The sequence below is a fragment of the Schizophyllum commune genome (genome assembly GCF_000143185.2).
Source record: "Schizophyllum commune H4-8 unplaced genomic scaffold SCHCOscaffold_5, whole genome shotgun sequence".
Lineage (NCBI taxonomy): Eukaryota > Fungi > Basidiomycota > Agaricomycetes > Agaricales > Schizophyllaceae > Schizophyllum > Schizophyllum commune.
In genome coordinates, this window is record NW_026089542.1 from 63,508 (window position 1) to 91,433 (window position 27,926).

Here is a 27,926-nt window from a genome sequence, read left to right on the forward strand (position 1 = left end):
TCTGATCAATACTATCAATGATGTGTGAAAAAAGACACCCCAGCCACGCTGTCAAATGTACAACGAATCTGTCATTGCTTCAAATATTCGTTCACCGTCTCCCACCTCTTCTTCCACGAGCTCCCATACACAAATTCGACCTCTTTTACTCCCGGAAAGATGTTGCGCAGGAACCCTGCCACCTCCGCTGGATCTCCAATGGGCGCATTTCCCACGTCAAGAGCTACGACGAAGCTTGCGCTACCACCTATCGTGCCTGCAACGTCCGGCACGTTGCGCGCATGAAGCGGCAGGTCGATGCGCTCGAGCTTCGCGCACCCATGTGCGAGGTGAATCAGTGAGTTCAGCGTGAGCGTCGCCGGGTTCGGGATGGACCTATACTGATCAATCCTCAGAACGCGCAGATCGGGCCACCATTCCGCCATGCGCATGACATCTGCGTCGGAAAGGTCCAGAGGGTAATTGGTGAACTCGACCCGGGTGAGGTGCGGGAACGTGGACAGCGGCCCCAGGAGCGCGAGGGTCAGCTTCCATGACGGTGGGTCCCAGTAGTCGGGTTTTATGGTGATTTCGCGCATCGTCGAGGGTGCGCTGTGATTGCGGAGGGCAGACGTCAAGTCGAGCAGAGCCCTCGAAGTGTGCAGAGTGACGGTGAGCTCCACCATTTCCAGTGGCCTCGCTCGCCCCGAGTGTAACATCATCAGCACATCCTCATACGGAATGCTGGACAGTCAGCTTAGTCAGATCAGGCCAGCAGTCAGGCTTCAGGTGCAGAGGGCCCGGCGGCGAGTCCGAGGATTGTTCAGAGCGGTACAGCGCTAGAGAACGCAACGCGCGCACCGCGGAAAGATCCTTCAGGTGAGAGCTCTCGAACGCCGCCTTCAGCGACAAGTCAACGGTAGAGAGATCCTGCAAGCGCCCGGCGGCATCAACCACGGCGAACGCGAAGCCCTCGTCGTCCTCGCCATCGACCGTCGCCTGAAGGTTCTCCTTCACGCGGAGGTCGGTGAGCTGGGGGAAGCGAAAAATACACGCCCGCGGATCAGATATGTGTATGCCGCAGAGGTCGACGAGATGGAGCGAGGAGACGGTCGGCGAGACCAGGAGGTCAAAGAGGCCAGGGTGCAGGCCACGATTGTCGTACGGCGTCATCGGCACGACGGTCAGTTGCCGCAAATTCGGAAAGAGCAGACCCTCGGGAGGAGGACACGCGGCGATGGCGGACTGGACGTCCCACCAGTACTCGCAGGGCATGACGAGGCGCGTCACGAGCGAGCGGCGCTGCTGTACGCGCTCCCCGAGCCAGTCTTCCGGGCGAATCGCGCGGTCTAATTCCTAAAGCGGGTGGCGTCAGTCCCTTTGTCTCTCGCAGACATCTGCAAAAGCGACAAACCATAGACACCGCCAAGTTCTCCTGAGCGAGCAGTCAGCAGTCGGCTTGCACCCAACTCAGAGACGTGCTTACCCTTGTATAGAGACCTGGGATCGTCGCCAGCACCGGCATGAAGCCTTGCATATCCTTCCACAGGACCACCTCCGCGATATCCCTCCATAGCTTGCACGACAGGGAGAGATTGTACAGGTCTCCTTTTCCGAGACCTTCGTCGCGAGCGATTTCGAGGAGGATTTCCGGGACGTGGAGGTGCATTCCCTTTGTTCTGAGAAATGCATGATGTGTTTAGCTGAGCGCGTATCCGAGACGGGTGCACGTACTTACTTTCAACAAGGTACGAGTATCGAGGGAGTGAAGAGCCCGAGTACCGTGATATTTTGCAGCTACCGCCAGAGGAAGTGGTGGGACGGTGTGAATAGACCGGTCCGCTTCTCGGTCGCGTGCGGGCCATCGCCATGCGGCAGATCCAGTCCCATTCGAGATCTAGCCCGTCAGTTTCGGACGAGGCAACGCCGATTCTCTAAGTAGCTGATGATGCGAGTCAGATGACACCAGCGAAGTGCACGAGCACAGGCTGAGAAGGTCAACATCGTACTTATATTTGGGCAGAAAGGGGATACAAGAGATTAGTACACCAAGAAGTTACATGGGGACGATACCGTACATCAAGATACATCTGAGTTAGATCTTCGAGTAATGGAAAGCACTTCGTCCGATTGTCAGTGAGCCATGCGCGCCTGACAACCCGGTCGACACACCTGTCCATCCGCGGCCTTCTTACTCAGCTAAACGTACATGGTCTCGTCCTCGGTGGTATCGGACGGCAACGGCGGCTCCTTCCGTCGCATCGCCTCTTCCAACGCTTCATCCACGTAGATCACATTCCCCTGGTCCACCTCCAACGCGGGCAGCCGCCGCCACTCGCGCTTCCACCGCTTCACAAGCCGCTCCCCCGGCGCGCGGAACCGCTTATCGCCCACCTTCTTCCGCCCGGAGAACACGCACTGGTCAGGGTCGAGGAACGCACCGTCGAGGGTCCCGCGCGGGGTGCCGTCCGTGGCGAGGGTCAGCGTCCCGACGTTGCCTTCGTCCCAGGTAACGGTGTCCTCGCCCATCTCGCGGCCGCGCCAGTCGAAGGTGATGGTGGTGTCGGGGAGGAAGGGCGCTGGGGAGGTGGAGCGGAGGACGCCCTCGACGATGCCGAACTTGAAGGCGCCCCAGAGGTGACGGCCGGTGGAGGAAAGGGCGAGGCGGAGCGTGAGGGGGCCGGAGCAGTCATCGGGCCATTGGTCCAAGAGGTAGGGGCAGTTGATGGTGTACACGCCTGCGGGATCGAAGGACGTAGAGGTTGTGGCGGACTGAGAGGGCAAAGTCAGCCTTGGGCGTCAGACGTAGGAACATACACGCACGTTGTTATCAGTCGGCGCAGCGGCGCGCTTGCGGCGCTTAAAGGGGGGATTGGGAGATGGGGAGCGTGTCCGAGAAGCTGCGCGCTTGCGCAATGTAGTAGGCTGCGCCGACGGCTCATCCGCCTCGCTCTGCGCCGCGAGCTCCTTTCCGTTCACATCCTTCCTCCCCTTCGCCTCCTTCATATTCTCCTTTTCTGATCTCCCTGCGACTTCGCGCGCGACTGGCGTCGGATCCCTGTCCCATCTCTCCCTATTCTTCTCCTCATCGACGTCCCCGCGCCCCTCCTCCCGATCCTTCTCGAACCACTTCGCAGCGGGAACCACGATCGCGTTCGACAAGCCCTTGCCGGACGGCGCAAAGACAAGCGCGGTGTTCGTTTGCTTCGCGACAAAGGGCACAGTGTCGGGGAAGCGGTCCATTAGAGAGAAGATGAGGGAAGTCAGGTCTTTGGGGGTGCGCGCCTCGAGATCGGCTCGGAGCATGTCGCGGGGAATGAGGACCGCGGGGAAGGAGCCGGAGGACTTTGTGTTAGACGTCGCAGCAGGGTTGCTGCTTGATGCGTGCGATGGTGGTTTGGTGTTGGTTGGTAAACCCATGACTGTCGTGGTCGGCGGAGAGGTGAGGGGAGAGGATGTCGTCATAGCCGCTGTGACGCGACGCGACGGAGAGCCACGGTCGGGTTGACAGTTGAGAAGCGGGCAGCTCCCCCAAGGATTGAGCGAGCGAGGACCGTCTGGCGGGGCAGCGCTGGCACGTGGCGTGGCACGGCGGGGTCGATGACGCATGTAGCGCGCGACGCGCGTTGACTCTTGCCCTCACATCCGCCGGCCGTCGCCCGTCGCCCGTCGTCATTATATCCTCTTGCTGTCATTTGCCGCCCGCCATTGTCCACGGCCTCCGTGCGCCGCCGCTGATGCACCCTAGCCTTGCGGTGTGCTTTCCGCCTGGGCATCGGGGCGTGACGTGAGGGGAGTTGAACCGGGGGACTTCCTAATCGAGACGAGTTGGAGGGATTTGCAAGTTCCACCTAGCCGAGCGTCGAAAAACATGAACCTCGTCGTATGGCTTTCGGACGTCGCGGATTAGGTAGAGGGGGCTCGTACAAGGTTGATTACCGCGGGATTCCCCTGAATTCTGCCTTTGACTCGTCCTATAACCTCTCTACTGCCCCGATCTCGGAATTAAGCGTGACATGGGGGGTAGTGGCCGTCGTACTATGCCTATCGCTGTCGTTCAAGTTGGGGGTGGTAGGTGCATGGCTACTCTATCGTTCTATGTACTTTCTTAGCTATCAGCCAGCATGCAACTATGCCTATGATTTTTCTGTGCTCAAAGCACATGACTTGCCAAGCTCACTCGGTGGCTGCCAGTCTCACAGAAGCAATCAGCGGTCAAAGGCGTGTTGACGGTTGATGTGGGCTGTGTTGAGGGTCCACGGAGGTAGCAGCCGACTACCCGACAGAAGTCGTAATGGACAATGAACATCAATTATGGCTAATTATGGTCCTTCGGCCTTCCCTTCCCTTGAGACTCGGAGTTCGAGTGATCTGCGGAGGGAATGGCCAAGCTCAAGCACACAGGATGTTCTCGAGGGTAGGCCTTGCGTGGGTAGGATAACATGAGATTGAGGAGAATGGGACGAGCTTGGGAAGGACGAGACAGACAACTCGAGCTCAAGCACAAGGTTGGGAAGTAGACACCGGGTCAGGGATGTGATGAAACGGGTTGACAGTTGTCCGGGAGAAGCAGTGTGATAGACGTGAGGTAAGGGAAGCGCGAAGCGGTCAGGGAGACAATCACGGAAGGGTTACCAGAAGAAGCATTAAGCGGTCAGGGTCTCAAGTCGAGAGCGGATCAGGTCCACGTAGGAAGCGGAGGTGCAAGCACGAGTTGGAAGCGGAGTTTGGGGCCTGAGTTGACGTTGGAGGAAGCCCAAGTCAAGCCCAAGATCGCAGGACGTGTTTGAGGCCTCGAGATTGCTCGAGCAAGTACAAGTACACTCAAGCGAGTTTGGGATCCCTCGAGCAGGTTCCGGGTCACTCGAATGAGTTAAGCACCACTCGAGCATGTTCAAAAACTCTCAGTAGCATGCGAGAGCACCTGAAGGTCACTCGAGCTAATATGAGGCAAAACATAGCTTGTTGGAGAATATTACATGTATATATTGACAAGACGGGTCTGGGAGTACAGCGGGAAGCATGCTACGAGGGTAGGGAGAGGTGGTAGGGGTAAGAGCAAGCTTCGAGGATGGTGTGTGGTGTTGAGCGAGCGAGAACGGAGCCCTGGGAGATGGTCAGTAGAAATTCAAGAGTGAGGGCTAGCACACGCACCAGAGTATGATCCATATACTCCTGCTCGGAAGCCACCAAGTCGAACTCGAAGACAGAGGATGGGCTGAACTCGGAGTTGAACTCGGCAGCTTGAACGAGACGAGGGGGAAGGTGAGAAACTTGAGGTGGAATGTGGTGATGAGGCGGATGATACAGAGGAGAAGGGGGTGTTGGGAGGTTGAGGGAGCAATTCGGAGGCGAGGAGAGAAGGTCGAAGGCGAGGAGAGAAGGTCGAAGGCGAAAGGCAGGTGTGGAGCAAGGTCAAAGGGAAGAGGAAACCGTGAGACAGCAGCGATGCTCGTGCGAGAATTCATGTGGAAGGCGACGGGAAAATCGAGGGTGACGGGTAAATTCAGGGCGAAAAGGGTACGGAGGTGAGGAGATTGCGGGAGAGAAGCCCGTTGTAAGCGAGCGGCGAAAGGAAGTACACAGTTGCCGGTCAGGGAAGGTTTGAGGACGGAGGCAACATTTGAACAAGCCCCTCCGTCTCATCCTCAGAATGTTCCTGCTTTACGAGTTCATTGTCTTCAGTGTCGAGACGATATCACGGGTCTGGGGGGCGCTCGCTGGGTGAGGTCGACGGCGATGCGCTCGCTGAGCTCAAGGAAACCGTGTACACGAGTGGAGACATAGCAAGAATATACTGATTACGAAAGCGCCCCATTGAGCGCGGAAGACACATTCACAAACGTCGCTGAGGACAACAACGCCGGGAGAAGACGGTGGACGCGACGGGAGGAGGCACGGGGAACGACGATGGTGGTCGAGATCAACAAGCGCCTGTCGCCCCGCCCGGCGCGATCATCCGCCGGCAATTCCCGACCGCTCTTGTCCCGCACGTCCACGTCGTCCCCCGCCCATCGTCGCTGTCCCCCTCGTTGGGGAGCTTGGGGTCAGGCTCATTGCAACAATCGCTGCCCATCCACGAAGAACGACGCGCGGCGCCCCTCTGGATCGAGCGGAATTCAAGAGAAAAGTCCGAGCGACGCGCGATCGCGTTCCCCCGCCTTCGGCACCTACCCCCCATTATAATCTGGGGTCACAGATGAGTAGGGACACATGTAGACAGCCTACTACATGATATACTACAGCGTCTGAACTGTCCAGATGCGCTGGACTACTTGCTTACCTCTCCAGATGCAAGATCAGTAAGGAAAGTACGGTTGAGACGTGCTTACCCTTGCTAAGTACCGACCTGACGCCAAAAATTCATACTTCTAGAAACCTCATGGATCGCTCAGGAAAGGTCCAAAGTGCCGACGATTTGCGGTCCCGCCCTCTGCAATTGAGTTTTCGTCGCGCGAGAGCCATTTTACTCGGGCGGCACTGGTTCTGGTATGTTGGATAGCACAGTTCCTAAGGCACGACGACGGTATATAACCACATCCCTATACTCTTCTACCCCTCCCCCAACCCTTGAATATGCTCTCAGTCCCTCCGCGCTCCTCCACTCCTGCCATACATCCATGCTCCTCCTCATCCCCCCACGCTTGACCAACATCTCAGCAGCTGGCAGTCGGGACCTTTCAGCTGAAATCATACCTCACTGATGTAGGAACACTCATGACGATGTGTTTCCGTCCGCCGCGCGCCGCGCCGCCTCGGAAATCCGCATCTACTCAAAGCACGCAATATACCATCCTCCATTGTTCCCTATCTTCCGGGGCGCTTCTACTCCCACAGACCGAGGTATAGGACGCTAAATGCGCCATCAATTGATGGAAGATTGATGCGCGGGCGTCGAGGGCCGCGCCGCTGTCGTACTCGACCGGCCACCCTCCCCTTGGCGAGGTGAACACATCTCCCGCCACCTACCCCTGCGCGGGACACCCCCACAGCAAGTCGACAGGGTCGTGGACACGTGTCGCGTCGAGAAGCGACGCTCTGAGGATGGCGATTCGCGCCGGCATTGTTCTGCTTTGCGAGCAGCTCAAAGCCTGCCAAATGGAGATCCAGCGTGATCGCGCAAAGTTCGACTTTTCTCTCTTTTTCCTGCGACCACCCCGCAACTTGCCGGCACTGCCACGTCACGGGTGATTCGTGGTACAGTATTTCTAGTGTTTTCTGGTGCTCGCTGACCGGCGCTGTCGCTGAAAACCACACAGATCGACTTGTGCATGCACTAGCTCACCTTCCAAGCAAGACCGCCCTACCCCGCGGCCCGCCCTCCGCGACTCCACGGGCGGTTTCCGCTAGCCAACGGGGTACGTTTCAACTTTATTTGCCCGTGATCAGGCTGACATTCACGCAGGGAAAGGCGGAAGATTGTGCGCGCGCCTAGCGCGCTTACTCCCCCCAATCTTGCACCTCTCCTGGGCGGCCCGCGGCCCAAGAAGTCAGTCGACTTCTCGGAGTGATGGCGGACTTGGTCTGGAAGATTTGGCGGGGCCCGCGCGGAAGGAATAGCCGTCGGGCGGGGTATAAGAGGCAACGAGTTTCTGGACTTGATTCAGCATTCCAGTCCTCTCTTCTCTTCTCTTCCTTCCTTCTCACATCCTCCCTCCTTCATCTTCTTCATTCGTCCATGGTGAGTCACGCACATTCTTCGTTTCCGATGTCTTTTTGATTCATTCAATTCAGGTTTCATTCACATCGCAGGTAAGTCTCCTGCTTTACTGATCTCAATCAGTAATCTACTGACTGCTCTTCAGCTTCATCCACGACTGTGACCCTGATATCAGTAAGTAATCTATGTCACTGTCTAACCGGTCACTGACGCTTTCTAGCTTTCTTCCTACTCCCACCATATCACGTCGACGACGTCCGACACGAGGTTTGTCGTACTCGCCCCGACGCTTTGATTGCGTCGACGGCTACATCAGGTGCGTGTTGCAGTTCTTCTATTGCAATGCAGGTGCTGACACGTTCAACAGCATCGAGCGAGCTCATTGTCGCAGCCGGCAAGCTCGTGCTCGACCCGGCGAGCCCAACTCGCGCGACCTGCCCGACGCCACCACCCTGTTCCATACTCTCCCCTCATTGCCCAAGACGATGACGAAGTCACCATTCCGAAGGCGACGGTCGCCGTAACACGTGGCCGCAATCTCGTCGACGTCGAGATCATTTCGCGCTCCTTCCTGAGCCCTCCGTCCTATGCGACCTCGGCGTTTTGCTCTCACTCAACGACGAGAACGCACTCATTCGAGACGGCGGCATGCGTGACTGCTCGTTAAAGGCGGTGAGCTCGCCCCCTACAGTCTTGTCTCCCACCCTCATGTACAGCAACGACTGACCTTCTTTGCAGACGTGTCGAGCGCCGCGCCACTGTGCTCATCGACACACAAACCGACGTCGGCGCATATTTGCGTGAGAGCGCCGAGTGCGCTGTCAAGGTAAGCTTCTGATCACCGCCCGCCGCATGCAATAGCTGACACGTATGACTCGAGGAATGATGTCGGCACGCTCTCCCTTCCTCCCACCACCATCCTAGACGACCTCCCGCTCGTCACCATCGCCGCCGTGCCGCTCATGCGCCCTACACGCGACTCTCAAGCCGGGGAGATCACGCTCGACACAGCGGCGAGGCCGTCACACGAGCAATCGAGGCCGTCGTCAGCGATGCAGAACGATCCCAGGGACGGCTATTGCCGGTGAGCTCTCTGTCGTCCCCGATATTGATCGTGCTAACCCCGTTTTCAGCCCTTCTTGTGATGCCAGAACCGCCGGATGCGCGCACGGACCCCCTCGACGAATTGATCCTCGTGAATGAGGCATTCAACCTCTCGCAGACAACAGCCGAGGGGAACCCTGTCGATGTGAGTTCAGATGTTTTTCGCTGTTTCTACGACTTTAGTGCCAAGCTGACCACCCTCCAAGCAATTTCCTCTCCCCCCCCAGACCTTTGAAACGAGGTGAGTCGCGTCTCGGGCACCGGTTTATTCGAATCTCACTCGACTAAGTCGCGAAAATAGCGTGCTGACTGCATTTTCAGAGAATTCTCTACGACCCCGAACCACCGGAGACTCGCGTGCGCAGCCCTCGAGCGAGTGAAGCGATGGTGAAGGGCCCCCTTCATCCCCCCATCCCTTCGTGCAGGAACTGCGGCAGCTCGGCAGCGGCACCCAACGCGGCGGGGAATGCGGCCTGTACTACAAATTGCACGGCACCTCCCGGACGACGGTGGGCGTAATTCGGTGAGCTATTGTTGCTGTCCACAAACTCTACTACGCCCTCGTGCAGGAATGCGATGCTGACTTGTTTTTCGGGTATTTTCGCAGACCCCCCGAGCCGCCGGAGGCACGCGCGGGGTCTTTTAGGCGATATTCGCGAAGGGGGTGGTACTTCTAGCCCGCAAATGGGCTTCGTGCGTGGTCAGGCGTGGTGCTGGGTGTTCCCTCATATAGGATGGGATTATGATTCGGTGAGTCGCCTTGCTCGAAGTTGTCAATTACATGCTGACGTCTTCGTTGAAGCGACTTTTGCTGAGCCCAAACCGCCGGAGGCATGCGCGCGCTCCCTCGGCGAAGGACGCGGCAGGGGTGGGGGCCCCTTACCTCCTCGTTATGAACATGTGAGTCGCCTCAACGAATTTTTTGAATTAAATGCTGACCCTTTGTCTTGACAGTTTTCGCAGATCCCAAACCGCCGGAGGCACGCGCGGGCTCCCTCGGCGAAGGATGCGGCGGGGGTGGGGTACCCCTTGCTCCCCTTCATATGAGTCGGCGAGTCGCATTCCCTAACGAAATGTTAACGCCATGCTGACCGTTTGTTTTGGCAGATTTTTCTGACCCCCAAACCGCCGGAGGCCAGCGCGTGCACCCTCGGTGAAGGCTGTGAGAGGGGTGGAGCACCCCTACCCCTCGCGCGGGGCAAGGGAGAGGTGCTGCGTTGCCTTTGGCGCCTTATTTCGTGAGTTATCTCGTCGAATGCGTTTGTTTGGTACTGACCCCCTTCGTTTAGGCGATTTTGCAGACCCCAGACCGCCGGAGGCATGCGCGCGCACCCTCGGCGAAGGAGGCGGGGCGGGTGGGGCACCTCTTGCCTCCTCACGACGGGCTCGGAAAGGCCGTGGGGCACCCCAATCGTCGAGGGGAGCTCTTTGCTCATCCTACGACGAGTGTGAAGCCACCAACAAAGCCTTCGCGTGCTGATACACGCGAAGGAGAAGCTTTACACCTACGAAGGAGGCGCGTCATGACCAGATGACTGACCGACTCTTCAGCACTAGACGTTACGGCCCCTTTACGCCGACGTGCCGCCCTCCATGAGTCTCGAGAACGTCATGTTCGGCGAGAAGGACCCCCTCCCTTGCCCCTCCCTCCATGTCATTGCGCTTAACCCCAACGAGCCAGTTCCACGACGACTCCAGAAGACGAGCAAGGAATATCCCCGAACGAGAAGACAGCGCGACGACGGCACGGAAAGAAATGCGCGGAGCATGCGGGAAGGAGGCTATGTGAGGCGGGAGGGAGGGATGCGCGAGGACGCGTCTGCGCCACCCCCTCCATTCTCGTCTCCACCTCAGGAATCGTCGAGGGGAGTCGCCTAGACGTCGGGGAACAACTTGGTGAGCTCGCCGTATCTTTTCTCGAGGCGTGGCGAGGGCAGGAGATGCAATAGGGAAGGAGAAGGGGGTGGGTGTACGCTGAGGGCGAGTTGTGAGGGGTGGGGGACTCGCCTGAGTGGATGAGGCATCGTGTGAGGGAACGTACGAAGCTGTTGTTGACCAAGTCGTACTCGCTCGAACTGACGAAATTCAGCCGTATCTCGGTTAGGAGGGGGAGGAGTGGGGGCCCTTACGGTGCGCGAATGTTTCCCACCACGTCGGGGAGTGGTCGCGCGACGTCTACGAAGGTGCTCGGCACGGGAAACGAAGGCCCGACGTCGATTTCGAGGAGAACGACTTCGAATTCGAGGAGAAGGGCAGGGGAGGGTGGACCTGCCCCCTGCCGTCGTAGGTACTGTAGTCCCACACCCCATGTACGTAGACTACGAATACAATATATCTTGCCCCATCCCCACCCTCGCGCGAGCGAGTAGAGTCCGAAATGAGTCGGGTGGCACGGTTGCCACAATTGCGCCGAATCGACATTCGCCGCTCCCCCTCGCTTTTCGTCGAGTAAGAGTGCAGTCAACCCCCACCCTGGGCTTACTACCCCTTCCCCAATCTTCTCCTTCTGCTTTCCTGCGTTCTCCTCATCTTGTGTTCACTTGAGCGATTTATTCCATTCCCAAACTCGCTAGGTGCATCCCTTCCCCTCCCTTCTCCCATTCGCTTCTCCCCCTCCTTCCCTCCCCCTTCCTCCCTACCCTCCTTCCTTCGCTCTGTCCAGTCCTTTCTATGTGATTCTATCTCGATTGCTCTCCTTCTCTCCCCCACCTCGCGCTCCCTTCTCCCCCTACCAATCCCTTCTCCCCGTTTTCACCCCCCCCCTCACCCCTCCTTCTCACTCCTCCCCTGCTCGTCGTACGTCGCCGAGCACGAACGCGCGAGTGCGCGTCGTCTCCCCTTCCTTTTCTCCCCCTTCTCCCCCTTCTCCACTCCCCCCATCCTACTCCCCTGCCCCCCTTTCCCTCGCCGTCTCGCGTCTCGTCAGTTGAAAAACATCGTTCTATTTGTCTATCTACTACATGCAATTTGATTCTACTCACGACGACCGGCCCAAAGGCGTGCGTACCCTCGTATAGAGATCCGGGATCGTCGCCAGCCGGCGGCTCCTTCTGTCGCATCGCCTCTTCCAGTGCTTCATCCTCGTAGATCACATTCCCCTGGTCCACCTCCCGCGCGGGCAGCCGCCGCCACTCGCGCTTCCACCGCCTCACAAGCCGCTCGCCAGGCGCGCGGAACCGCCTGTCGCCCGCCTTCTTCCGCCCGGAGAACACGCACTGGTCGGGGTCGAGGAACGCGCCGTCGAGGGTGCCGCGCAGGGTGCCGTCCGTGGCGAGGGTGACCGTGCCGACGTTGCCTTCGTCCCAGGTGACGGTGTACTCGCCCGTCTCGCGGCCGCGCCAGTCGAAGGTGATGGTGGTGTCGGGCAGGAAGGGCGGTGGGGAGGTGGAGCGGAGGACGCCCTCGACGATGCCGAACTTGAAGGTGCCCCAGAGGTGACGGCCGGTAGAGGAGAGGGCGAGCCGGAGCGTGAGAGGGCCGGAGCAGTCGTCGGGCCATTGGTCCACGAGATAGGGGCAATTGATAATGTACACGCCTGAGGGGTCGAAGGGCGCGGAGGCGGCGGAGGGCTAAGAGAGAAGGGATGTCAGCTCCGGGTGTCTGGCGTCGCGGTATACACGCACGTTTTTATCAGTCGGCGCAGCGGCGCGCTTGCGGCGCTTGGATCGAGGTTTCGGGGACGGAGAGCGTGTCCCGGACGCCGCGCGCTTGCGCGACGGGGCAGGCTGCACCGCCGGTTCTGTCCCCTCGCTTGGCGCGGCAGGCTCCTTCGCGTTGACCCTCGCTTTCTTCATATTCTCCTTGTCCGATCTTGCTGCGGCCTGGCGCGCGACCGGCGTTGAAGACGCCTCCCATGTACTCCGTCCTCCTACAGCTGTGCTCTCCTCCTCCTGATCCTTCTCGAACCACTTCGCCGCGGGAACCACGATCGTGTTCGACAGGCCCTTGCCAGATGGGGCGAAGACGAGCGCCGTGTTCGTCTGCTTCGCGACAAAGGGCACAGTGTCGGGGAAGCGGTCCATTAGAGAGACGATGAGGGAAGTCAGGTCTTTGGGGGTGCGCGCCTCCAGATCGGCTCGGAGCATGTCGCGGGGAATGAGAACCGCGGGGAAGGAGCCAGAGGACTTTGTGTTAGACGTCGCAGCAGGGTTGCTGCTTGATGCGTGCGATGGTGGTTTGATGTTGGTTGGTAAAGCCATGACTGTCGTGGTCGGCGGAGAGGTGAGGGGAGAGGATGTCGTCAGCCGCTGTGACGCGACGCGATGGAAAGCCACGTGATTTTAATTCGGCAAGTACCGGTGGCTTTCCCCTCACGTTCGGTCTTCGGAGCGTCCATCTCGATACAACCAGCAATGCTAGATGCTCCCATGAGCCCGCGTTATGGCTGCAGAATGATCTGTCTCTCTCTCAGTCTCCCTCTCCAGCGCCTGTCTTGCCGTAACACTGGCATCGTCCACGCTCCCAGAAAGAATCGAGCTCATACCCCCCGTCCGTGGCTGACAAGACTATAGCCTCCCAGTCACCTGAGATTCACCTCAACAGTCTCCACCCTTCTTGCGCCCCGTCTTCTAGGCTTAGGTACTCGGGCGGACTTGGCAAGCGCTGGCATGACACCCCGTGGTCGTATCCTCGCTGATATGGCGTCCCTGCGCTATCCGAAGCGCCATCGTGCGGAGAAATCGATCTCATGCACAGCGGCGCATACTTCGTGGCTCCTGAGCGGCGCTGATTGAGACTACACTATATAACCCGGCGTGCACACTCCTGCTTCCGTCCGTCGCCAGCCATGGCGTCTCGCGCTCATCGTCCCGCGAAGCGAGCTTCGGGCCCCCAGAGCTCCGAGCGTTGTAAGTCGGGGTACATGCTCGGCAGTCATTCTTTCTGTGCTGACGTGCTGTCTACAGTTTCCATCCCAGACCTCGACACCGCCGCCTTCTTATCGTCTGACAAAGTCCTCTTTCACGTCGATCGCTCCCGCCTCGCACGCGATGCGCACGGCTTCCCTCCACAGGAGTTAGCGCCGCCCCAACCGAGTGAAACGATCCCGCTCTCAGAGGACGCGGTGACGCTCGAACTGCTCTTCCGCATCATATATCGCGAGGAGCGCGTCAGGCTCGACAGCCTGCCTTTCGAGAACATAGCGGCACTCGCGGAGGCGGCAGAGAAATATGACGCGTATGCTGCGATCATGCTTTGTCGCATCGCCATGGAGTACGTGCCCATCGTCAATGATCACCTCTGATTTATCAAGCTGACCGCTGTTTGTTTAGAACGCATTGCGAAGATCATACACTGGCCGTCATGAGTTACGCAGCGCGTCACGGGCACAATGACATCCTCGACAACGCAGCCGGCTTCTCTGTTGGACTTGACCACGCAAGGGTGCGGGAGATATTGCCTCTGAACCACTTCGCTGCATGGGCACGTACCAATTGTCGTCGTTGCTGTCATCGATCGGCTGATCTTCCTCACAGGCTGTTTATGTCAGTCAATATAGCAAGCTTGCGAAAGAAATGGTATGCGGAAAGAACTATCAAGTCTGTGCAGGATGCACAGAAAAAATCGTTTGTAAAGCGTTGGAATATGGCCCTGACTGCCTAGCGAAACGGGACACCTTGTTCTCAGTGGACATCATATATCCTCAGACTTCGACAGTCTGTAAGAGCGGGAGAGCGTGCAAAGGGCCTCTCCTCCGATGGAGGGATAATCTTGCTGAGAAAGTGAATGAAATGCGGCCTTTGACTAGCTTCCTGTAGCTACCCATTACTGGCACCCTTAGCACTCGTCTTATCCTTGTACCCGTATCTATGGCAAGAAACTCGACATCGGTTTGATCTTTTCCAGCGCTCCCTCCGGCCTCCCGCCGCACTGCCACGCATACTCTGCGCGCCTTGCTGTATAGTAATATGGCTCGCGAAACATGCACGCGCACCTCCCCGACTGCCATATCTGATTTGGGCACAAGTCCTCGGGCTGCACCTGGCCATACATCTCGCTCAACACTGCATTGCAAGCAACCTTGAACGCGTCGTGGACGCATGCGCAGGCCGAGTATCTGGATTGCCAGTGAACCAAAGGACACACGACCCTCCTGTGCTGGTGCTGTTTGATATACATGCCCTTTGTAAAGTTCAAAGGTGAGTGACGATGAGACCGTTCAGAAGATCTGACGCACCCAGGCTTCGAAGTGCGCGTTGGGTAGCATGCGGCGTACCTCCGCAGGCTTCAAGCCGAAGGAAAATGGCGCGGCGGCATCGAGGACGTCGGTGTGTCCGTATCGCGCAGCGTAGGCCATGACCTTCAACGCATGGTCTTTCCTATGCGACCTCCAAAAGTCAGTCGCTCGAACGCGCCCGGTCATCGCACGAGAGGAAACATACTTCATGGCCGAGCAGCATAGCATCGACGCCGCGTACGCTCCATACTTCTCCGCTGCTTCAGCCAACAATAGGAGCTGCGGGAACGGCAGGAGCTCCAACTGCACGCACTTCTCCTCGTCGACGATGCGGAACAGACACTCGAGCGTGACTGCATCTTCGTCGAGCAAGGTGGCTTCCCCTCTAGGGCGCTGCAGAAGGTTCTTGGTATTGCGGCCCACGCGCTTGCGGTTCAGATAAAATATTGTGCCATCGCTGGACCTGAAGGGAACATCGTCGTAGTTCCGTCTGGGAACTGTACGACAAGGTCAGCGCCGTAAAGAAAATGCAGTACCCATGCTTACAACGCTTGCAAACCGCCGTGGTAGAGCCCTTGGAAGAGCTGGTGGAGCATCGCGGAATCATCTGCGGAGATGTGCTGAATGATACTTGCAAGGGCGACTGGAAGCTCTATATACTGCAAAGGAAAAGCCACTCACCGCCCTCGACTGAAGATCCCGAACATCGCAATTTGATGCTTAGCAATACTGCAGTTCAATGTAGCTGCGCCTGCCTAGTTTACTAGGTTTCTGCCCAAATCCCAGAGAGAGTGGAGAGTTCAGTGTTCCGATCTTCGGCATTGACAGATCGACGCAGAGAATGACAGCGAGATAAGCCAGTGGCGATGGTTTGAGTCAGCTGAACCAAATCAGACGCCGAGCACGCTGGCACAGCTTGGGGAATCGCGTCGGGTCACAACAACCACCGCGTACCTGCAGATGTTGATCACGAGTAGAGCTGGATCGACCAAAGTACAGGCGCGTCACGGCCTACGAGAGATGGGGACTGTTTCACGAGTCGGATGCATTACGACTCGGGCCCTAAAAAGCTCGACATTGGCTTCACCCTTTCCACCGCCTTTTCTAGCTTCCCCTTCCACTCCCGAAGGTATTCTCTGCACCCCGCCGTGTCGCTCTTACGTCGCGTGCAGTACATGTTCTCCATGTAAAGCGATTGCGAGAACAGGTCGTCAAGATGCACAAGGACCCCCGGACCCCGCAGCATGGCCATGTAGGCGACCTTCTCCACGCAGGAGGCGCAGACGCAGCTGGCGTATTGAGATTGGGTCATCTGCCGCATGAGATTGCTATACTGGTCGGTGTAGAAGATCTGGAAGGGTGGGCTATGGGCGGTGATGCAGAGCTGAAAGGAAGAACTCACCCATGCTGTGAACTCGCGCTCATTGGCAGGGAGCACATGGCTAACGCTCACGAGGCTCAACCCGACGGAGGACTCAGCGGCGGCGTCGAGGACGTCGGGATATCTGTATTTTGCAGCATATTTCATGACCTCCAGCGCGTGGCCCTTGCTATGGGATCTATAGATAAACATCAGCCAGACGAAGCACAGCATCGCACATATCACGCACTTCATACTCGCGCAGCATTTCTCCGACGCAGCGAACGCCCCGTACCTCTCCGCTGCCTCAGCCAGCAGAAGGAGCCGCTGGAACGACAGGTTGTCCACGCGTACGCCTTTTTCTTGATATACGATGCGGAAGAGGAGCTCAAGCGTGTCCGAATCCTCGCCGAGAAAGGTGACGGGTCCTGAGACTTGGTCGAGGAGACCGACCGCATTGCGAGCGAGCCAATCTCGGTCGATATAGAATATGCGATTATCGGAGGACTTGATAGTGGCGGCATCGCCCACACGCTTTGAGACTGTCCTCTGGGTCAGCGTTACTCTGCGGCGCAGCTGAACATGACTTACAGCGCTGTTGGCGGTGTTCGGGCATGGCAGGCTTGAACCCAGTATTATGAGGATAGCGCGACATTGTACCGAGGAACGAGGGGGAGAATCGAGGAGAGAGCTTTATATACCCGAGGAGACAAGGCCGCTCTAAAATGGGTGTCGGACATGGAGCCTACGAATCAATAAGTGGTACAGCTACTGTTCACCGTCCTTACCTAGTCTACTAGGATGCTGCCTGATTCGCAGGGAGCTGAGGGCATTCAGCGCTCCGATCCTCGGAGCGATAGGACGGCGCAAAGAATGGCAGACACGTGAATGGCGATAGGTCGAGTCAGCTAATTCAGCGCGGACGCCAGGCGCGTAGGCTAGAGCTTGAAAGCCGTATCGGGTCGCGCCAATCTGACGGAGAGGCCCGGACGGATGGCTTAGCCGTCTTCAAAGCGATTCGTACCTCCTATCCTTCCAGGGAGAATCTTCAAAGCCTAAAGAGAAGTAAGCACTGATTTCATTCACTTAGTTGCAGTTACGACAAGAAGCTCGACATGGGCTCTACCCTCTCCACCGCCTTCTCCAATCGCCCCTTCCACTCGCGCAAGTACTCCCGGCATCCCGTATCGCTCTTCCCCCGCGAGCACGCCCCGTGGTCCACAGGATACAGCACCGCCTCCGTGAACAACTCCTCGAGCCGCACCAGCCCCTCAGGACCCCGCAGCACCGCATTGCGCACGACCTTGTCGACGCAAGGCGAGCAGACGCAGCCAGCGTAGCGATACTCGGTCATGTGACGCATGAGATTGCTGTACTGGTCGATGTAGACGACCTGAGCATGAGGAACGTGAGCGATGCGTGAGTGTTCAGCGCGCGAAGGGATGCGCACCCAGGCTGCGAAGCATGGCCCGGGAATCGAGGCGTAGACGTCCTTCGGGTTCAAGCCCACCGAGAAGGTGGCGGCGTCATCCAGAACGTCGTCATCCTTGTTTCTTGCTGCGTATTCCATGACCTCCAAAGTGTGAGTTCGGCCGTGCGATCTGCACATCGAACGCTAGTCAGTCACACATGCCTGACCACCGGCGTACGAAGCACGCACTTCATCGCCAGCCTACACATCATCGACGCCGCGTACGCTTGATACTTCTCCGCCGCCTCCGCCAGGAGAACGAGCTGCTCGAAGGGAAGCGTATCCGGCCTGACGCCCTTGTCCTGATAGACGATACGGAACAGGCGCTCGAGCGTCTCGGCGTCCTCCTGAAGCGATATGACCTCGCCGAAAGAGGTCAGTGGGAGGCTGCGCGCGTTGTGTCGGAGGCGCGCGCCATCGACGTGGAAGACGACATCGTCAGAGGACTCGAAGCAGAGCGTGCCGTGCGCGGGCGTCGAAACTAAAAAGAGATGGTCAGCGATGCGACGAGGATAGCGGAGTGTAGCACGTACAGCGCTCGCAGACCTTGGGCGCTTGAGCTTGATATCGAGGTGGGTTGGGATAATGGGTCATGGTTCGGGTAGGCGTAGATCGCAGTGCAGATAGCGCCGCGCGAGTCCCACAGTGCGCAGAATAGGCGCCGCTTAGGGGCTAAGAGGTCGCACGCTGAAGACACGAGACCAGCGAGTCGGCACGCTGCATAGCTGAATGGGTGGCGATGCGCTGACGCAGTCTACCAGTAGCTTTGGGTTCAGATAGCAGACCCCAACTCAGAGAAGCATCGCCGCCTGTAAACCGGGGCTGCGACCCAAGGCTGTGAGAACAATTAGAACGTTGATTGGACGCAAATGCAAGGTCATGGTAGTGTATGAGTCGCACTTGAGCGAGGATGAGAGGGTCCAAATCTGTCATCAGGATCATGGCGAATGGATGAGAGAACCGCGACGCCAAACAACATTTTGGAATCTCAATCAAGCTGGATCACATGACTTAACCCTCGCGTCGCGTCACGGCTCACGCCTTTCCTCCTCCCCCCGTCAATACCGTCCAGCAATGCCGAGGGCCAAGGCAAGCAAGCCAAACACTCAAACGGCGTCAGACCTGTACGGCGCGCAAGCTGCCTCGTTCAGCGCCCAACCGCCCGCACCGTCCCAATCCAGCTCCTTCCCAGCCATCCTGGTCCCCCGCAACATGCTACGTGCTGAGCTCGAATCCCGCTCCCCCAAATCTCTCACATCGCTCATCTTCTCCCTCATGGACAACTTTCCCTCCACCGTGCCCTTTATTGCGAAGCAGGCGAACACAGCGCTTGTATCTGGTTCTTCGGATATGCGGTTGCCGGATACGATCGTGGTGCCGGCGAAGGTGTGGTTCGGGAAGGATGAGGGGGAGGGGGAGGATGTGGGGGATGATGCTGAGCCTGCTGGGAAGGGCAAGGCTAAGGGGAAAGGCAAAGGGAAGGCGGACCGGAACAAGGAGAAGGAGATGTGGACGAAGGATCCGACGCTGGACGAGGATGAGGTCGTAGGAGGATCGGACAAGGAGAACGCGGGCGAGAGGAATCCCGCGATGCAGGTCAAGGGCAAAGGGAAGGGGAAGGAACCCGCACGGGCCAAGAGCAAGGAGCCCGCGACGCAGACGAAGGGGAAGGGTCCCGCAGTGGCGCCTGACGCGTCGCGCAAGCGCGCGGCCTCTCGGGCGCCTTCTCCGACCCCCAAGCCTCAGTCCAAGCGCCGCAAAGCGACCGATGATAAGGTGTGCACCCTTCAACGATGTTCCAAACCTATCTGACCTCACTCTCCTTCTAGCCGACCCCATCCGAGCCTGCCGTCCCTAGCTCCTCCCAACCCGCCACCACCTCCATCCCTTCTACCCCCTTCACGCCCGCGGGCGTCTTTACCCTCACCTGCCCTTACCTCTCCGAAACATGGCCCGACGCCTGCGCTAACCCCCTCACCCTCCGCCTCGCCCCGTCCTCCACCGGCGCCCACCTCTGGGGCGCCTTCAAACTCGGCGTCCTGGACGGCATCCTCCGCTCCACCACCTCGCCCCCCTTCGCTCCCTCCAAAGCCATCGACTTCGTCTGGCGTGCGCGGTCCTCTGAGGAAGTGAACGAGGACAACGAGCCCGCCATCGAAGTCGACGACGACGATCAGACGGGGACGTTACTGTTTATGCCCGACGGCACGCTCCGCGGCGTGCTCGAGGGCGCCTTCCTCCCCGACGAACAGTGCATCTTCCTCGCGCGGCGGAAGACGGGGGACAAGCGGTTCCGCGCGCCCGGCGAGCGGCTCGTCAAGCAGTGGAAGCGCGAGTGGCGGAAGCTGCCTGGGGAGCAGCCGGGTGGGGTGGGGTTGTGGGGGCGGAGTAAGGAGCCGCCCGCAGCGTCGGATACAAGCGAGGACCAGACGCTGTATATCATGCCCGCGTATTAGCACAGTATATGGGGGTGGACTGGGGTGAGGGTGCATCGTCGCGTCGTCGTCCCGCGCTTCAAACGATCAGTGCCCCCCTCGGGCGACATGTACAGATCTAGAGTACTTATCTGAACATTTCTTCGTAACGTATCGTTCTAATTTTGTTCGAATTCCTTCGTTACACATCCCGGCGGGCTTGGACATAGCCTCCCCATGAGCCGTCACGACCGGACGACCCCTAGAAGGAGAACCGCCGCTTTCCGCGAGCGTCCTCGCCAAGTCCTCGCACACTGAAGACTAGAATCAGGCAGCCAAAAAAGAGTCGCACGTCAGTACATGCATTAAGGGGGAATCGAACCCCCGGCGGGTCGAGCGTCAAACACGAAGCAAGCGCAAATGGCAACGACCCAGGTTACCACTACCCCATTAATGCCTGACGGACTTCGTGAAACAATGCTCTGGATGCCAATCCGTGGTAGGCGACGGCTCAAACGCTGGCAGTCAATGTCCCAGGCGGTTGCTAAAGCACGGAAATGAAGAGAAATAGGAAGTTGGAGGTAGGGGGAAGGGGGGGGCGCCGGCTCAAAGACCAAAGCGAAGGTAGGCTTCAAGACCGAAACGAAGGCAAGCTCCGACGCTGAAGAGAAAGCAGGCCTGCAGACGAAGCAAGATCGAACACTGAAGCAAGAGCTAGCTGGAAGATCAAAGTGCAGGAAGGAAGGAAGACCGACATTGCGAGTATGAGAGGGAAGACGCATCGCGAGCTGCTACATTCCAACCGTGACCGGGCCACCCGGCGATTGCCGACGCCCCTTGTCCCGAACCGTCATCGACGTCTTCGCGCTCGTATCTTCCCTTCATACACTCTCGCGCGTCTACTCCCTACAGCGATCCCATCCTTCGAGCGCCTAACTCGCGCGTGTTCGCTCGTGTGTACCGCAGCCTTTCACTTCAACCAGCCGCATTTACATCCGCGCTGCTGCATGAACATTACACGAAATCTCACGCTTAGCTAATCGCACCACTGCAAGCTTTAACACGTCGGGGACGCGTACATCTACCCACTTTTAGCCTCTGCCTCGTCGACACATACTCCAATATTCCCTGTCACCGCTCGAAATGCTAGCGCTCTAACACTGACTTCACTCCCGCGGGCAGTCTGGTCTCGCAGAGGTCGACCATAACGTCCCTTCTCGCCTCTCTTCTCCACATCGCACCCTGGCCCTTCTTCTGAAAATATCCCTCCATGGTGCACCTGTGTCGCTGCCATCAATTCATCGATACCCAAATGAGCATCCTATATGCGCTAGCGGCCTTTGGTGCAATGCTAGCTTCGCAGCTCACACTGTAGACGCCCGAGCTGCGTCGATCTAACCCAAAATTGTCCAGCTCGTACGGGCGGCAAGTACGACTTCTCCCTGCGAATCTGCGATTTTTCTTATCTCAACGCGGATACGCAAGTACACCCCGCGCCTGGGCCGTACGCATGCCAATGGCAAATCAGTCGAGTACACTAACTCTACCCAGCTGACTCGGCAGCGCGCTGATTCGCATGTCCACGGTCCTTAGTGCGGGCTGCTAAGTAGGTCCCTATGCGGCGCTTATCCTTCGCGCAGGCAGGCGCGCGCGTTATAAGCCCCAATGATACCTGCTTCGCCAACCATGGTCCGATACACCAGCCCGCCTCGATACCAGGCTCAGACGCTAAAGGTTTGCGAGCGCTGTGCGTACCTTTCGTGAAGCCCATTGTCGTATCGCTGACATCCCTCGACAGTCTCGGCAGGCGGCACCGTCTGCTTCGAGTCCGCCGATAATGTTATTTTCCACGTCGATGGTCGGCTTCTGCCGCACCATGCGCCTGGCTTTCCCGCTACCTCCGTCGGCGATGCGGTATCGCTTGCAGAGGACGCGGAGACGCTCGAGCACCTGTTGCGCATCGTCTACCAGGAGAAGGGTGTTCGGCCCCCGGACACGCTCCCGTTCGACCAGCTCGTCCTCCTAGCCGAGGCGGCGGAGAAGTATCAGGCGTACGCGGCGTCGATGATGTGTAGGCTGGCTATGAAGTGCGTGCTTCGTGCGCCAGTGGTTAGGCATGTGTGGCTGACTAGCGTCGATTTGCAGATCGCACGGCCGAACTCACACTTTGGAGGTCATGGAATATGCAGCGAGAAGCAAAGACGACGACGTCCTGGATGACGCCGCCACCTTCTCGGTGGGCTTGAACCCGAAGGACGTCTACGCTTCGATTCCGGGGCCATGCTTTGCAGCCTGGGTGCGTCCATAGTTCCCCTTTGATTCACCGACGAACGCTTACACCCATTTTCTTTCAGGTCCTCTACACCGACCAACACAGCACCCTCATGCGCCACATGACCGAATACCGCTACGCCGGCCCCGTCTGCTCGCCCTGCGTCGACAAGGTCGTACGCAATGCGGTGCTGCGGGGGCCGGAGGGGCTAGTGCGGCTCGAGGAGCTGTTCACAGAGGCGGTGCGGCTCGAGGAGCTGTTCACAGAGGCGGTGCTGTATCCCACGGACCGCGGGGCGTGCACGCGGGGGAAGAGCGATACGGGATGCCGGGAGTACCTGCGGGAGTGGAAGGCGCGATTGGAGAGGGCGGTGGAGAGGGTAGAGCCCATGTCGAGTTTCTTGTCGTGAATTCGGCGACCTCAATGTCGTGAATGCCGCCAACTCAATCAGACTTTCGTCTACACTTTTGGGGATTCTATTGACTGGTCGAAAGGATAGGACACGGCGTGAAAAGGTGCTTCAAGCACGACCGAGCGTATGACCTGGATCGCATCAACCTTTTCTCACCACTGCTCACGGATATATCAGCCCTCGTCATTCCGCCCACACTGCCCCACCCGTCTTCCTGCCCCCGCCCCCCCTTGCCTTCCTTCCCTCACCAAGATTCGACTCACCACTCCCCACCTCCCAATACCTCGTACGCATTAATGGGGTAGTGGTAACCTGGGTCGTTGCCATCATATCGAAACAATCTATTCTCGACCCGCCGGGGGTTCGATTCCCCCTTAATGCACTGTAGGTCAACCAAGATGTCTTTTTGATGATCTTATCTTGTTGATGATTTCACGAGCTGCCGCCTTCCTCTTCGCCGTGTCTTTCTCTTCGCCGTGTCTTTCTCTTCGCCGTGTCTTTCTCTTCACCGTGTCTTTCTCTTCGCCGTGTCTTCCTCTACCTCTTCTACGGTCGGCGGGAAGGACCAGGTTCAATTTCGGATTCCGCGTTCTGATGCCTGAGGTCGGCGGTTCGAATCACGGGTGTCAGCCAGCTGCTGACCTTGCCACCACGTGATGCGCTACATGGCGCGTGCCTGGTAGCCCAAGGTGGGACGCACGACCATGCCAAGGACGACTGGCGGAGCCGTCTGCAGCGGCGCCTAGAACCGTCATTGAACTGAATCAATGTGCTCACAGTCCAGTTTCTTTGCGTGTCGCTGGTTTGTCCTGCTGCGAATGGACTCATCTTGCGCGCCATGCGCTCATCGGCACGAGAGTCGTACATTCGCATTCACCCTAAACACCGCATTGACTACACCCTCCTTAACAAGCTGGTGCGCCTGAACCCTGCACGAGCGGCGCAGGTCCACTAGGTCCACCAGACCCTTATTTCCATTACACACCACATGAAGTGGACTGGCCGGCCAAGTTTAGTCCAGCTCGTGCGGCACAGGCGGCCGGCCGGCGGCTGCCACCCCACCTGGTTTGACAGGCTGGGCCGCCGGCGCCGTGTCAAGTGCAGGTGCTGGTGTTAAGAGAGTCGACGTCATGCGGAGTCGCCGGCTGCATGTGAGACGCTGCTTTTTTGCTGGGCCTGCACCGCCATATGAGATGCAGCCAACGCGGTTCGGCGGCGGCTCCACCTCAGGTCGTCCACCGCGTGTGCGCTCGCCGGTTCCAGCCAAGCTGGGGAGATACCCATTATTGGCCGGTACATTGATGGCCCATGCTCTCTCAGCCACAATGGCACGCACTCACCTTCATACTTTGTCAATGGAGATACAAGGTTATGTACATGGTACATGGATCATAGCTACTACCTACTGCTCGGCTCCCACCCTGGAAGGGTTCCCGCGTAGTCCTGAAACTTTGTCACGCATTCAGTCGCCAACGAGCCCCACATGTCCGCTTGGTTATAGGCATACGCAGCCCATCCCGCACCTTCTGTGGACGACCTCGCAGCGTCCCCTGCCGCTTGCCATGTACCCTGCTGCTTTTCGAAGGCTAGCCGAGTCCACAGCATCTCGTGGCTTACCAGACGCTCCTCTTCTTCCCATCGCTCCAGTCGGCACTTGGCTCGCAGGAAGCTCACTCTGTATACTGCAGTACCAATCAGTATCCAAAAGAACGCTCTTTGGTCCCGCTTACGATCATGGACACCAGCGGCTTCTGTCCCATCTTCCGCGGCCGCACTGTTGCCGACCCGCCAGAACCAGGGTAAGGTATGGGAGCGTTGGCCTGTCCTGTTCTCCTCTGTCCAGTCCTTGTTGATGCGGAGGTCTTGACTATCTATCTTCGGTAGCTGCGATTCGTCCTTGCCGAGGGCGATTAGGGCGTCGCGGGCGCGGTGGTACATCCGCACGTGGCGGGCGATGCGTGCGCCTGACTTACGTAACGCTGCAAAAGCCCTTGTAGTCGTCTTGTGACTCCCTCGGCCGCGACGCACGGAGGTGCGATACAAGCGGGCTCTCTCTGCGAGGCCTAGCCTAACGCCTCGCAGGGCATCCGCTCGTTGGCCGTCCCGAAGGTCCCTCTCCAAGTCGGCCAATTCCCCGGTGATGTGCCCAGTGGTCGAGGGCAGAGTGAGCCGCTCGCGCTCTGGCAGCCCGACGTCAGGCGCGTCGGGGTCCTCATCCTCATCCTCTCCCTCTCCCTCCCTCTCATCCACCTCCCCTTCGCTCTCTGCTTCCCCTTCATCTCCAAGCCATTCCTCCACTTCTTCGTCTCCCAAGTCAACCTCGCCCTCCACGGGGGCAGCATCGAGAACCTTCGCGATCCGTGTTTCGAATTTGCAAATCCTTTTGTGTAGCTTGCCCCGTCTGAGCAGCAGCTGACGCTCTTGCGAGGCCGTCCTGTTTTGCTGCTTAGCCAGAGGAAGTAGGTTGTCCCTTGTCTTTGTGAGAAAACGCAGTGTCATCGTGACATTCTAGACACGCACTGCACACTCTCAATCCTCATGGCCTCCCTCAGCAACTCTAACCCGATAGGCTCCTCCACATCATCATCCTCATACCGCCTCGCTACTGCGAGGGCGCGCTCCGCAACACCGGGGACTAAAACGGCAGTCCATAAGGGCGCATGCAGACCCGTCATGCAAGGCTCACCTTGTTCCTCTCGTATGTCATACACGCTCTTTCCCTCTCGGCCCTCCTCCAAGGACTCACGCTCCTCTTGTAGCCACCGAGCTGTCTGCTGATCGGATAGTGTGTCCTTGAGCTCCTCATACGCGGCGCGGGCGTGCTTGCACTCGACGGAGGCCTTCATCGCCTTCTTCTTAAGGACGTCGGCTGCGTGAGGCGACCATCCTGTGAGTCAATCATTCACTGCGGCCGTTTGTCGCCCACCTAGTTGAATGATCTTCTTCCAGTTCATGTCGTTCATGAGCAGATCAAGAACTTCCTGCCTATGAGCGGGTGACATGCTCCTTGTATTGGAGGCCAGCTTCTCTAGGGTTGCCCAGAGCGTTTCCAGGATCTCGCCGTCCAGCTGGCCGGCTCCCTTGATGAAGTTGGGGGAGAATTTGGCGAAGCACTCTCGGATGTGTGCGCCGAGATGGAACTTGCCCACAGCGGCCTCAATGTCGATCGCACGGTTGGTAAGGTAGGGTCCTTCGGTTAGGCGCGTCTTGAGGTTGACGATATACTCACACATGATGTCGTAGGCGATGAGGATCTTGTGCGTTTCTGCAGACAACCCTTCTATGAGGCATGAGGTTGAGTAGTCTGTGTTCATTTGCCTACGCAGTCATACCATCAGGGGATGCTGGCGACTTTCCGACTGTAGTACGCACGCTTCGCCTTTCTGGTAATCAACGGTGGTGTGCGGGATGAACAGACCATGACGGGCACAGGCGTATGTGCCCACTCCACTGGCAGCTAAGTTGCGATCTCTCGATCGACTGCTGGCAACCGCCCGGTGATTCTGACAGGATTTCCTCTGCAGTGAATTGTCACGTGGATGACAGGTGGGGCGGTGGTCAGAGCACGTACATTGGCGGGCTCCTTGGTCACTTTGAGGTGCGTCTGGTATTGCCTGCTCCCGACGAGCATGCACTCGCCATCGCTGAGGCGCACGTCAGCGTCGGGATTGCGGGTACGCTGGTTGTTCAACTTGAAGCAACCGTCGTGCGTGAACATGGGCATGTAAAGCTCTCTGACTGGATGTTGAGTCCACTGTTTTCCTCGTCGGAGCGACAAGGTACGTACGGATGGTCTGCGTCTCTCTGGTCTTCTGGAGGCAAGTTATATCCCGGCTGGGGGCATGCTGGGCAGCGCCAAGCCAGATCTCCCGGCGGTCTAGCTATGTGGACTTGATCTCTCCGAATCTTGTGAGCGACACCTGCTTTAGCTCTCGTGATCATGTTCGTATACTGACGCATGGCGCGCAGGAATGGTCTATAGACATCCTACGCCTCGTTAGTAAGGTCACTTATCGCGTATATTCCCCACTCACCGAAACTCGATAAGGGAACGCTGGGTTGGCCATCCTCCGCAACTTCTGGACATATCCTTGGGCAGACATCCGACCCTCGCACTGCGATAGGAGGAAGTCATCCAGCATCGTCAACGTGAACGCAGTGGCTGGCTCATCCTCGGTACCCGGGTACAATCCGGTGTGCAGCAGCTGGATATCCTTATCCTCCGCGGTGGGGCACGTACACCAGTATACCGTACGACACCAGATACCCTCAACATCACCGATAATTAAACGATGTCCCTGTCGCAGGTCACAGTCCCTGAGGAGGTCACTGAGATCGCCGTCCTCCTCCTCTTCCCCCTCATCACACCAACGCTCGTCCATAGGAAGCCGGACGTGCGCGAGGGTGGCCGGGCACGGCTCTCCTCCATGGCCCAGCCAGATAACTTGGCCTAACGCGCCAAGGTCGGTAGCCGTTGAAGAGCGACCGTCATGCTTTCGGATGTGATGGAAGGGCATAGACGCGTGCTCGCGAAGGATGCAGCCTCTGCATTGCCTCTTACGCCCCAAGCAGGTCTCGCAGAGGTATGAAGCAGTAGCTGCGCCGCATTGACACTTGTGCTTGCTGGGCTCGAATCGACGCATGAGGACGTCCTCGTAGGCTGCCCGTCTATGTAACCACGCGCGCATGTGATCGTTTGAAGTCTGCAGTCTCGTTAAACGGACATCTCTGCACAGTATACGTCACGCACCTTTACCGCCGTCCGTCTCTTTCGAGGCGAAGGCGAGGGACTCCCGATATGGCCCCGTTTGCGGGGTGTAGTCGTACCACTCCCGCTCAAGGGCCGCCGCTGACCCTTCTGGGGGCTGCGGAGACGTGGGCTGGGCACGAAATCTTCCCTCTCCATATAAACTTCCTTTCCCCCCGGCGTCCGCCTGGTTGTCATGCTACGTACGACGCTGCCCTGCGCTATGGGAGTTAAACCCCCACCCTTTCGGCTTCTGGACATTATTGTATATGCTGCGAGGACGAGCGACGGGGGACGGATGAAGAGGGTGATGGGTGAATGGCTTGCGTGAT

At 58.3% G+C, this 27,926-nt stretch overlaps 12 protein-coding genes and 2 non-coding genes across 14 annotated transcripts; 6 read left to right on the forward strand and 8 right to left on the reverse strand.

The window, feature by feature from the left end:
- Positions 1-71: 71 nt before the first annotated feature.
- Positions 72-3,588, reverse strand: SCHCODRAFT_02498874 (uncharacterized protein; the record flags this gene model as incomplete). Its single annotated transcript, XM_003025895.2, has 7 exons — positions 72-723; positions 815-1,335; positions 1,394-1,414; positions 1,466-1,658; positions 1,714-1,776; positions 2,189-2,751; positions 2,803-3,588. The coding sequence occupies 7 exons, from the start codon at positions 3,586-3,588 to the stop codon at positions 72-74; spliced, it is 2,799 nt and encodes a 932-aa protein (XP_003025941.1).
- A 138-nt stretch (positions 3,589-3,726) lies between these two features.
- SCHCODRAFT_02243150 (uncharacterized protein) lies at positions 3,727-4,255 on the forward strand. Its single transcript, XM_050342169.1, has one exon. It carries the CDS (start codon positions 3,865-3,867, stop codon positions 4,207-4,209), a length of 345 nt encoding a protein of 114 aa, XP_050200275.1. The 5' UTR covers positions 3,727-3,864; the 3' UTR covers positions 4,210-4,255.
- Positions 4,256-4,927: 672 nt separating this feature from the next.
- Positions 4,928-5,447, reverse strand: SCHCODRAFT_02574029 (uncharacterized protein; the record flags this gene model as incomplete). Its single annotated transcript, XM_003025896.3, has 3 exons — positions 4,928-5,085; positions 5,134-5,222; positions 5,288-5,447. The coding sequence occupies 3 exons, from the start codon at positions 5,445-5,447 to the stop codon at positions 5,005-5,007; spliced, it is 330 nt and encodes a 109-aa protein (XP_003025942.1). The 3' UTR covers positions 4,928-5,004.
- A 1,576-nt stretch (positions 5,448-7,023) lies between these two features.
- SCHCODRAFT_01334661 (uncharacterized protein) lies at positions 7,024-10,397 on the forward strand (the record flags this gene model as incomplete). The annotated part of the gene is made up of 16 exons (XM_003025885.3): positions 7,024-7,166; positions 7,595-7,660; positions 7,714-7,731; positions 7,785-7,813; positions 7,860-7,955; positions 8,007-8,093; positions 8,148-8,291; positions 8,356-8,439; positions 8,501-8,660; positions 8,698-8,723; positions 8,773-8,888; positions 8,927-8,984; positions 9,546-9,643; positions 9,698-9,760; positions 9,851-9,952; positions 10,033-10,397. The coding sequence occupies 16 exons, from the start codon at positions 7,024-7,026 to the stop codon at positions 10,276-10,278; spliced, it is 1,536 nt and encodes a 511-aa protein (XP_003025931.1). The 3' UTR covers positions 10,279-10,397.
- A 9-nt stretch (positions 10,398-10,406) lies between these two features.
- SCHCODRAFT_02243203 (uncharacterized protein) lies at positions 10,407-11,244 on the reverse strand. Its single transcript, XM_050342170.1, has one exon. It carries the CDS (start codon positions 11,050-11,052, stop codon positions 10,618-10,620), a length of 435 nt encoding a protein of 144 aa, XP_050200276.1. The 5' UTR covers positions 11,053-11,244; the 3' UTR covers positions 10,407-10,617.
- A 262-nt stretch (positions 11,245-11,506) lies between these two features.
- SCHCODRAFT_02677317 (uncharacterized protein) lies at positions 11,507-12,967 on the reverse strand (the record flags this gene model as incomplete). The annotated part of the gene is made up of 3 exons (XM_050346717.1): positions 12,367-12,967; positions 11,725-12,312; positions 11,507-11,530 (listed from the first exon to the last, which is right to left on the reverse strand). Exons 1-3 carry the CDS (start codon positions 12,940-12,942, stop codon positions 11,507-11,509), a joined length of 1,188 nt encoding a protein of 395 aa, XP_050200277.1. The 5' UTR covers positions 12,943-12,967.
- Positions 12,968-13,510: 543 nt separating this feature from the next.
- Positions 13,511-14,584, forward strand: SCHCODRAFT_02620633 (uncharacterized protein). Its single transcript, XM_003025886.2, has 4 exons — positions 13,511-13,590; positions 13,648-13,954; positions 14,014-14,164; positions 14,218-14,584. The coding sequence occupies exons 1-4, from the start codon at positions 13,530-13,532 to the stop codon at positions 14,497-14,499; spliced, it is 801 nt and encodes a 266-aa protein (XP_003025932.1). The 5' UTR covers positions 13,511-13,529; the 3' UTR covers positions 14,500-14,584.
- On the reverse strand, positions 14,500-16,933 carry SCHCODRAFT_02499961 (uncharacterized protein; the record flags this gene model as incomplete). Its single annotated transcript, XM_003025898.2, has 9 exons — positions 14,500-14,548; positions 14,676-14,863; positions 14,919-15,060; positions 15,124-15,408; positions 15,465-15,570; positions 16,080-16,269; positions 16,321-16,477; positions 16,529-16,820; positions 16,870-16,933. 9 exons carry the CDS (start codon positions 16,931-16,933, stop codon positions 14,500-14,502), a joined length of 1,473 nt encoding a protein of 490 aa, XP_003025944.1.
- A 441-nt stretch (positions 16,934-17,374) lies between these two features.
- Positions 17,375-18,343, reverse strand: SCHCODRAFT_02499448 (uncharacterized protein; the record flags this gene model as incomplete). The annotated part of the gene is made up of 3 exons (XM_003025899.2): positions 17,375-17,879; positions 17,939-18,230; positions 18,283-18,343. The coding sequence occupies 3 exons, from the start codon at positions 18,341-18,343 to the stop codon at positions 17,375-17,377; spliced, it is 858 nt and encodes a 285-aa protein (XP_003025945.1).
- A 451-nt stretch (positions 18,344-18,794) lies between these two features.
- Positions 18,795-20,410, forward strand: SCHCODRAFT_02574041 (uncharacterized protein). The gene is made up of 2 exons (XM_003025887.2): positions 18,795-19,525; positions 19,579-20,410. Exons 1-2 carry the CDS (start codon positions 18,824-18,826, stop codon positions 20,203-20,205), a joined length of 1,329 nt encoding a protein of 442 aa, XP_003025933.1. The 5' UTR covers positions 18,795-18,823; the 3' UTR covers positions 20,206-20,410.
- A 114-nt stretch (positions 20,411-20,524) lies between these two features.
- SCHCODRAFT_t110 lies at positions 20,525-20,620 on the reverse strand. Its single transcript has one exon. It is a non-coding gene; the product is annotated as a tRNA-Gly (tRNA).
- A 1,229-nt stretch (positions 20,621-21,849) lies between these two features.
- SCHCODRAFT_02598748 (uncharacterized protein) lies at positions 21,850-22,844 on the forward strand (the record flags this gene model as incomplete). Its single annotated transcript, XM_003025888.1, has 4 exons — positions 21,850-21,910; positions 21,962-22,250; positions 22,309-22,459; positions 22,518-22,844. 4 exons carry the CDS (start codon positions 21,850-21,852, stop codon positions 22,842-22,844), a joined length of 828 nt encoding a protein of 275 aa, XP_003025934.1.
- Positions 22,845-23,137: 293 nt separating this feature from the next.
- On the forward strand, positions 23,138-23,229 carry SCHCODRAFT_t88. The gene has a single exon. It is a non-coding gene; the product is annotated as a tRNA-Gly (tRNA).
- A 630-nt stretch (positions 23,230-23,859) lies between these two features.
- Positions 23,860-27,535, reverse strand: SCHCODRAFT_02666168 (uncharacterized protein; the record flags this gene model as incomplete). Its single annotated transcript, XM_050346567.1, has 10 exons — positions 23,860-24,115; positions 24,250-24,529; positions 24,578-25,317; positions 25,368-25,482; positions 25,534-25,716; positions 25,774-26,165; positions 26,220-26,365; positions 26,419-26,581; positions 26,635-26,834; positions 26,882-27,535. 10 exons carry the CDS (start codon positions 27,533-27,535, stop codon positions 23,860-23,862), a joined length of 3,129 nt encoding a protein of 1,042 aa, XP_050200278.1.
- Positions 27,536-27,926: the final 391 nt, after the last annotated feature.